Here is a 10213-nt window from a genome sequence, read left to right as displayed (position 1 = left end):
GATTTAACCATCACATATCAAATTTTTTGAATATTATACGAGGTATGTCAAAAAGTTTGAATTTCACTCAAGAGTAAAGTAACTTTTCGTAATATTGGAAATTGTTATTATGAAAAGTTGTTTGGAATTAAAAACTATATTCTAATATGCAATTACATCCTTCTAATTGAAAAATTTTTTTTTGAGAAATTATGGATAATTATCATTATTTTTTCAATTATTTCAATTCTGATAACTCTTTTATTATTAATTTTACGAAAAAAAGTGATTCTTAATAAAAAGTTCTGGATGGTCTCAAACTTAAAATACAACCATCTTATATCAAATTTTATCAATTTTATACGAGGTATGTCAAAAAGGATAAATTCAGATCAAAAGTAAAGTACCTTTATAGTTCAGAATATTTCAATTAGAAGGATGTAATTACATACTGAAACATAGTTTTTAATTCTAAATAACTTTTCATAATAACAATTTTCGATATTGTGAAAAATAAACGTATTTTACTTCTGAGCGAAATTCATATTTTTTGACATACCTCGTATAAAATTGATAAAATTTAACAAAAGATGGTTGTATTTTAGATTTTAGACCATGCATAACTTTTTATTAAGAATCACTTTTTTTCGTAAAATTAATAATAAAAGAGTTATCTGAATTAAAATAACTGAAAATAATGTTAGATATCCATAATTTTTCAAAAAAAATTTTCAATTAGAAGGATGTAATTGCATACTAGAATACAGTTTTTAATTCCAAACAACTTTTTATAATAGCAATTTTCAATATTGTGAAAAATAAAGCTACTTTACTCTTGAGTGAAATTCAAACTTTTCGACATACCTCGTATAATATTCAAAAAAAATTGATATTTGATGGTTAAATCTTAGGTTTTGGACCATGCAGAGCTTTTTATAAAGAATAACTTTTTTTCGTAAAATTAATAATAAAAAAGTTTTCCATATGGATACAACTTACAGGGACATACTGTATAACAAATATAACATTTTGTGTTTAATACGGCGATTATAATAATATCATTGATTGAAATTATACAAGAAATAGACAAAAAAAGTATGGCAACATTGTGACTCTTCAGATGACAAATAATTTCAATGTTATTCGAATTTGCAGTGTTTACGGTGCAAATTCTGCTCGTACACGTATAACATTTCGAAGGACGTTCAAAACACATTCACGTTCGTATACGAAATTTTTCATTCGAGTTAACTCGTAGGTATTTGAAAATATTGAATTCGAAAATACGACCCCTGGTAATTTTCTATTTTTTAATTTCCATAATGCTGATAACTTTTTTAAATGAAACAATTGAATATTGAAATATTTTTTTTATTTTTTTTCTCTATACATTCATATACAATTGTTAAATACAATTTCAAAAACAATTTCTGATCTTCTACAGTAAATGTTTGTCAAAACAGCGATATGCCATCATCAGACTATAACAGTTTATTTTCTAAAAAACCAAATGGACCTAGCTAAGATTGTTCTATCAACAATTACAGAGAATTGTTCTTGAAATCGTACTTTGATACAGTAAGCAACAATTTTTAATAGATATTTACTTAGAGGTGTTTTTAGTATATTAACAATTTTATTGATCTACATTTGTCTTCAATATTTAGAAAAACTGCATATTTATTGAAGAGTTTATGAAAACAATTTAAAATATCAAAAAGCTTTTTTAAAGTACAAGGTTTAGTGAAACGGTACGATTTGGCAACGCTGCTGACGATAAAATAGAGGCGCCGCCGTGGGCTTTTAACGTAAAAATTGTGAATCTAGAGAGTAAGGAAGTTTAGTTGTCATGGAGACGTAGTGGGGTGAACAATGCGTATTCGGTATGAAAGCTTATTACAAAAATGGTGAAAGTTTTGTGCCTGTAAAACGAGCGTTTCGGTTAGATTACGGTTTGCCGCCCCGCGCTGCAGTTCCGTCTAACAAGGCTATTAAGACTTGGGTTAGGAACTTTAAAAGTAGTGGTTTAACATCACAGAAAGGAGGTGGCAGTATCAGAACTGCTCGCACACCACATAATATTGAAGCGGTGCAAGTCCTCGAAGATTCTGACACTGCCACCTCTTTTCCGTGATGTTAACCATCAGTTTCAAAGTTCCTAACCCAAGTCTTAATAACCATATTAGAATGAACTGCACAGCGGGGCGGCAAATGGTAGTCCAAACGAAACGCTTGTTGTACAGGCACAAAACTTTCACCATTTTTGTAATAAGCTTACCACGTCTCCATGATAACTAAACTTCCCACTCTCTAGATTCAGAACGTTTACGTCGCAAGCCCGCGGCACCTCTATTTTATCGTCAGCAGCGTTGCCAAATCGTACCGTTTCATTTAATCACCTTGTATTACCATTGTGGCATAATATTGGAATGTAATTTAATGGATACAATTTGAATTTCAAAGATCAACAAATGATTGATTAATAAAAGAAAAAGTACAATACTTCACCATTCTTGTCTTTAAATGCCATTAAGCAAGAAGGAACATAACAAATATTCACTCTTTTGTCTAGTATATTCCAACCAATTTGTAGTTCAAAACAGCATTCGATTTTTCTAAATTTTGAGGACAAAAATAATTCCACTAGAAAGACAGCTGTCTTGAAAAAAGTTGGTTTTACACACTCTTTACAAAACCATTCTTAAAAAAGAATCTGCATGGCACAATGAATATTTAAACTAGATAAAAAACCTATCCATGCAAATGTTTAATTAAAAAATGTTATGATTGATACTTTTTCCAATAGCACCACAGTCTCATAGTCTTCAGTCAGCACCATATCGTCATTTACATTCAAAAATCCCAATTTCAAAATTCTAAGACACTATAAAACCAACATTTTGATAGACGCTGTGTTCTCGTCCCAAACATTCGAGTGTAAGGCATTTGAACAGTTCCCCAGGTCAGTTCAACACTAATTACCTATTCAGAAAAGCATTTGACAGTAATCTTTCGATAAAGTATATATTTATATGTCGCCCGTCCGGAAGAAAGGTGACATAACTCAAAAAATGCATAATTCCCGTTACATTGTAAAAAATTGGCTCCAAAAATTCTGTGCTTTTACAAGGAAAAGTGTCACAGATGTTTACTTCCAACTTAGTAAGATGGCGGTATTCATTTGGCGGTAAAATCAATATTTTTATTTTGGAACAATGACACTTTTGAGTTATGCTCTGACGTTCGAGGTGACCGTATCGTTTTTTATCATGAAAACCGTTGTATTTCAAGAAGTGTCCTAGGAATTTTTCGTCAATGTTTAAAAAGGGTTTAAAAGAAAAGTGACATTACTCAAAACGTTGATATTTTTCTTTGTTAAAGGATATATTATAGTTTTTTTTTGTTTTGAGTTTTACACAACTAGAAACATTCACTTATCCATATTCTTCGGTTTTAATTTATAAATTTTAGCAGTTATCCTTTAAAACTTACAGTTGAATTAAGATGTAAAAATCTGGGATAATTGATAAAAAACCACCTCTGCAACTAACCTCAGAAATAATATATAGGGTGAGGCAGATAACTGGCCTACTAGAAATATCTAGAGAACTAAAGGTACCAGAATCATGAAAATTGGATTGAAGCGGTTTTGAAATATGATCTATTAAATGAAATTATTTTCATCTCTTTTCAACTTCCGGTTATACCGGAAGTTGCTTATAACTTCGTTTTTTTAAATGGGACACCCTGTATATTTTTACATTTTTGGATTCTCCTCAATATCTTCTTTCTTAAAATATGAGGTTTTGTAATATTATACAGGGTATTTTAAAAGATATTTACGTTTGTTTATTAATTTCGTAGCAATATTCACACCCTGTAGAATTGTAATAGTTTGACAATATAAACTCTGCTTACGTTCAAGTGATTTTTAATATAGTCTACTATTGTTAAGAATCATTAGTATAGCTAGTTTTAAAATTTTAGTATACAGGGTTGGTCGAAACTCGGAATGAATATTTTCTGAGTTTTCTTAAATGGAACACCCTGTATTTTAGTATTGTAATGAAATGATATTTTATGGTACTTTTTTATTTTATAAGTATTCCCTATACCTAATTGCTTTCATTTGTGAGTTATTGGTGATTCAAGCTAAACATTAATTGCAACAAAAAATACGTAAAATTTTATTAGGTTGGCCGTGAAAAAATTCAGTCACAAATAATTTTTCAGAAATAAATACATATTAATCCAGACTGATCCTTAAAATTACCAATAATGGTTTAGCAATCAAAATACCTACGTAGTTAAGATTGTTGGTGCGATTAACAATTAAGCACAAATTAAAGCAGTTAGGTATAGGGAATGCTTAAGAAATAAAAAAGTACCATAAAATATCATTTCATTACAATACTAAAATACAGGGTGTTCCATTTAACAAAACTCAGAAAATACTCATTCCGAGTTTCGACCAACCCTGTATACTGAAATTAAAAATTTAGCTATACTAATGATTCTTAACAATAATAGACTATATTAAAAACCATTTGAATGTAAGTAGAGTTTTAGATGTCAAACTACTACAATTATACAAGGTGTGAATGTTGCTACGAAATTAATAAAAAAACGTAATTATCTTTTAAAATACCCTGTATATCATTACAAAACCTCATATTTTAAGAAAGAAGACATCGAAGAGAATTCAAAAATCTAAAAATATACAGGGTGTCCCATTTAAAAAAACGAAGTTATAAGCAACTTCCGGTATAACCGGAAGTAGCAAATAGATGAAAATATTTTCATTAAATAGATGACTCTTCAAAACCCCTTAATTCAAATTTTCATTATTCTGTTGCCTTTAGTTCTCGAGATATTTCTAATAGGCCCTTTATTTGCCTCACCCTGTATATTACAGGTAAAACTACCAAGCAAAGGTGGAGTACGACACAGTTGTGTTTTGTCACCCAGTGTAATCTATACTCTGAATAAATCTTTAGAGCAGCAGATCGGCAGATAATCTTAAACCTAGTCAGTGAGGCAAGTTATCAGAGAGTCCTTAAAATTAACATTTCAACGACAAAGTAGATGGCAGTTGAAAATATTACGATTACAGTTGGTCTGCTTTCTCTTAGAGGAGATAGGACGTTTAAACCCTTTTAAATACTTTAGCAACTGAATGAATGCAAATTGTGACTCACTCTGATAAAGAGTCTCTGATAATTAAACAGGATCGAAATACTACGTAAGGCTTTTACCAGGCTTTTACTGGAAACCAGTTTTACGCAACAGAACTTCGTCGATGCTCAAGAAAGTCCTGAAAAGTTATGTGTGGTATAGCCCATTATATGGTTTTGAGACATGGGTATTAAAAACCACAATGTTAACAAAAATTAGAACTATTCTAATTGTGATGTTATTGACGGAGCCTAAAAGTATCACGGGTTTCATACACTTCCAATCAACATGTTCTTCAGATGAAGATCTCTATCTTCTGGTGTATACATTATATTATATTTTTAAGTAAGTGGCTCCAGTAGTTTTTTCAATTATTCCAGGAACTTTTCAGTAGTAACATAATTGAATGGCATTCTTAAATGAACTTGAGAAACCTCATATAATTATTTTAAACAGTGATGTATTTTTACAAAATTCTCCATAATATCTCTAAATTATTGTATAATTTATTGAACTGAAGTGTATTTATCGAAAGATTACTGTAAAATGTTTCAGGAAAATGATACATTATAACTTCTTCTTTTAATTTAACCTAATAGAAAGATGATAGGGAACTTAGTTAGGCATTCTGGTAGTACAATATATTATAATATAAAATATAAATACGTCACATCACACGCAACTAAAATCTAAAATAATATGTACAATTAAACTTAAAATTAAAAAAATTGGAAATTTAGAAATATACTCCAAAAAATTTGATTCTAAAGACATGCCAAACGGACTATATTTCCAAATTTCGTTTAAAAAATGTAGAAAATTATTTGATTTATTTATAGAACTACGTGGACAAATATATTCCCATATTAATAACCCAGACTAGACGGAAACTACAAAAATTTTCAAAGAACAAAGATCGAATCAAGTGAAAATACTGACCGGACCTAACAATAAGAATTTATAAAATATTAACAGGTAACTTATTCTTATATGTATTAAGTTCTCGTGCCAATTCTTTGATCCCCCATTTAAAAAATAATTTAGTATATTATGGCAACACTGCAGATTGTCCCTTCTGTATAAAGAATCAAAAAATCAGCGATTAATATACAACATACTTTAATTATACCCAAGCTCGTTAATATAACCACTTAAAATAATAATAAAAAACGTACATACAGCATGTTTAGTTTTAAATTAGATGTTACTTTTACGTAACAGGACTTTGTCGATGCTCAAGAGTGGGTCTAGCCCTATAAATGGCCACACTGCGCGCCGTTGAATACCAGACGGTCCCCACTTCTCACGCTAATGCACCCTGTTACATATTTTACAGGTATGTACAGGACTTAGGGAAATCTAGATCATCTATTGATATGGTAAATGAAATGTGTTACGGTTCTAACCCTGTAGAAAGGTGATGTTTGATGTGACAAACCCATTCAACTCAGCCAACTGGGTACACTTCATCACCGCATTGAAAAAAGCAAATGTGTCAGATTATTTGATCAATATAATTAATGACTACATCAATGAAAGATACGTTCAAGTGGCAAAACCTAAAAATATCAGCAGATATACTGCATGGATCCCTAATATAATTAGGAAAGCTATTGCATATGCAGTAGATCTAGCTCTACTCATTCAATGCAAAAACACCTTGGAGTTAGAAATTCTAGTCAACAGAAGCTACAGAAAAGTAAACAGATGGATGGTAAAACAAGATCTAGAGTTGGCATCAGAAAAACAGAAAATCTGATCTTGAAAGGCTCTAAAGCCCGTCCAAATCTGACTTTTGTAATAGGTAGTACAAGGATAGAGTTTGTGTACTATGCTAAATATCTGGGCATCCAACTAGACACAGGTTCAAGATTCATAAATCATCCGATGAAAGTAGTTCACAGAGCAAAAGACATAACCGCCGGATTAACAAAAATTATGCCAAACATCGGCAGTCAAAATGCCTTGAAAAGAAGAACGTACCTTTAGGTTGTACATGCTACCCTCTTATACTGCGCGCCTATATGGTACGAAGCGTTGAGAACTGCTTACAAAGGCAACCTACAGATTGTGGAGTCAGGAGTCATAAACGACGGAAAACACTGCGTTTTTGCTTGCACTATTTTCCAAAGAGAATGGATGTTATTGCATGTTATTTTAAGCCGTTGTTATAGCTTTTAGGTAAAAATATTTTCCAGTTTTTCCAGTAAGAATTTTTAGACTTCGCAGAGCATCCCAATGTTTCGTTCACCGGTTGAACTCTTGGGGAGTTGCGTTGTCCGAAGAAGGGGTCGTTTTAGTTGGTAGACGACTGGTCAGGGGTGCATACGGCTTATATAATGCGTCCTTTGGGTATTATGTCCTAGCATGTGGTCCTCCACACGGGTTCCCAAGTTGGTTTAGTTAGAATTTTTCCACTTCAGTAAAAAAAGTTATGTACAGGGCAAATAAGTACTTTAAGTGAGATAGATCCTACATAATAGTACTTAGACGTGACCAAGCTCAAAGGCTAACAAATATGTTATTTCTGGGTCCAGAACTATTCTGGGCGAAATATTAGAGAAAATCTAGGTGTATATAACTTGTCGCTGATTAACTCGTTCTTCGAAGTAACACAAGATAACGCTAAAAACTGACTTGAGCTAGAAAGATAATGGTGATGACCGAACATATACACATATGAAGAAATGTGATCAGTGAGCTAACTCCGTATATGACTTTAAATTTAATATTTACTGCCTTATGGTACTCTTGAACACAGGTATGGCTGTTCCCATCTGTTCGAAGTCTCAAGTCCCTGGTTAATGCCAACTTCCCCATCATTCTCACCGTATGGTTTAGCATATTATTTGCAACTTATACACCATAAAGTTTGTTGTAAGTATGTGAAGGTGATATAAATGAAGTGTTACAGATTAAGTGGTTATATTACATCTCAAAATGTTTAGTTTCCACAATTTGCTCTAGAGACAGTCTACATTTAAATGTTGAAGATATATTTTATATTTATTAAAGAATCACAGCAGTTAGGTACATTTTTGCTTTCTTTGAGATAGCAACTCTGTGCAATAACAGGTCAAATATTGGAAGTGTTCATATATCTGAAAATTTCTAAACATTTTTTCGTCAACATGGGTACTTTTATAACAGCTAAATCACAGAAGAAAAGCGTACTAAGAACTGGAGCAATTTTAAGCCAGTGCTACCAGTTCTCAGCATCACGTATTTCCATGATAACCAAAACATAATGGATTAAAATGAACACAAAATAAAGGAATTATGTACAAGGGTGTCAGTTTAGAAATAAAAAAATGAAGCTAAGATATAATAGCTTGAATTTAAGACGAAAATAACAGGCCAGCGGGAGCGTACATTAAACCCAAAAAATTTCAAAAATAAATTTTATACAAAAATCGTGAAAATTATAGCGTAAAAAATTTAAAACCCGTATGCTTTTAATAAGATAGTTTTGGTTCTAATGTAAGTACTAAAAAGTTTTGGCCTATCAACAAAAGGTCATAATTTACTTATTCTAGAAATAGTCAAATACTTTGGTTTTTCTCTTGTATTTAAGCTACCAGTGCATGGAAGATATTCAGTTGTACATTGTTTTACTTAGCCTCTTCAGTGCCTAATGTAGAAGGTCAAAATCAGCGCTATACTTAAGATGGCTGTCGAAGCTTTTATCGAAGAACCAGCTTGATGTGTTGATTCTGAAAAATATTAATACACTTTAATAAAAATATCTAAAAGTTCAGCAAATATAAATAAATCTAATATAGTAAATAAGTATCTAAAAATCTTAGTAAATTTTGTTACATATTTCAGTATAATTCAGTACAATCCTACACCATATTAAATATTAGTCTAAGAGCTAGTGAACCCTACGACTAACGGTCTTATATATTCTATGGTGACTTGTTGGGCGTGTCTAGATCTACCCCAAACGGGACAAGCATATTCCCCTGTTGAGAAACATAAGGCCTCAGCTGTTGACTTTAAGACCTGGGGGTTTGCACCCCACTTGCTACCTAAGTTTCCGGAGAAGTTACCTTTTGTCTTGTGCTCTGACAGTGGAATTTATACGTTAGTGACCAGTCTAGTATCACTCCAAGATATTTGGGCCTATCAGTATGTTCCAAGCGTTGTCCCTCCCAAGAAACATTCAGTTTTACATGCGCCAGATGGTTGTTGAGATGGAATGCACATACTTGGGTTTTTGTAGGGTTTGGTTTTAATGAGTTTTGTTTGTAGTACGTTGACATCATGTTTAAGGCCTCTTCCATTGTCGACTCCACTTGTGTCAGTTTTTTCCCCTTTACGGCGATACCAAGGTCGTCAGCGTAAACAAAACTCTCAGTCTGAGGGTGCATTGGTTGGTCGTTGGTGTAGATGTTAAATAGGGACGGCGCCAGAACGCTTCCTTGAGGTAGGCCTTTTTTTGGGTTCTCCATCTGCTCTTCTTTCCATTTAGCACAACGTAGAATTAGCGTCTATTACACAATAGTGATCTAATGATATTTACCAGGTCATAGTCAAGCACAGTGTTATAGATCTTAGTTAGCAAGGTTCTGTGGTTTATTGTATCATAGGCCGCTGTAAGGTCTATCAAGGCTACTCCCACTATCTCTTTCTGTTCAAATCCCTCCTCTACGTACTCTGTTAGGTTCAGCACTTGGCCTGTGCATGATTTACCTGGTCTGAAGCCTGCTTGTTGTGGGATTAGTTTTGCATCTAATTTTTCCTGGATGCGGTTCAAAATGAGGCGTTCATACTGTTTATACAAACGGCATAGCAGAGATATCGGACGGTAGCTACCCGGTAGTTCAGGGTCTTTCCCAGGTTTCAGAAGGGCTACTACTTTTGATTTACGCCACCGTTTTGGAATCTGGTAGGTAGAGCGACAGATGTTAAACAGATCGAACTCCCATTGTCTCGCTTTTTCCCCGAAGTGTTTTATCTGCTCTGTGAGGATTTCGTCCACCCCAGGTGATTTTCCATTTTTTATACAGTCAATACCATTTTTGAGCTCTTCGATGGTTTCGCAAGAGAGTTGTTT

General features: G+C 32.7%; 1 protein-coding gene across 4 annotated transcripts in view; it reads right to left on the bottom strand.

Annotated features, from left to right (window-relative positions):
* Window positions 1-1334: 1334 nt before the first annotated feature.
* Window positions 1335-10213, bottom strand: part of LOC114337594 (lachesin-like) — a 204237-nt gene continuing 195358 nt past the window's right edge. For all 4 annotated transcript variants that reach the window (XM_050661061.1, XM_050661063.1, XM_050661062.1 and 1 more), the window contains one exon: window positions 1335-8867. In XM_050661061.1, the coding sequence (XP_050517018.1) occupies window positions 8779-8867 (89 nt within the window). In that variant the 3' untranslated portion in view covers window positions 1335-8778. The remainder of the gene's footprint in view (window positions 8868-10213) is intronic.

The sequence above is a fragment of the Diabrotica virgifera genome, chromosome 9 (genome assembly GCF_917563875.1).
Source record: "Diabrotica virgifera virgifera chromosome 9, PGI_DIABVI_V3a".
Taxonomy (NCBI): domain Eukaryota; kingdom Metazoa; phylum Arthropoda; class Insecta; order Coleoptera; family Chrysomelidae; genus Diabrotica; species Diabrotica virgifera.
The sequence above is the reverse complement of the archived record's forward strand: the minus strand, read 5'-3'. Positions and strand labels throughout refer to the sequence as shown.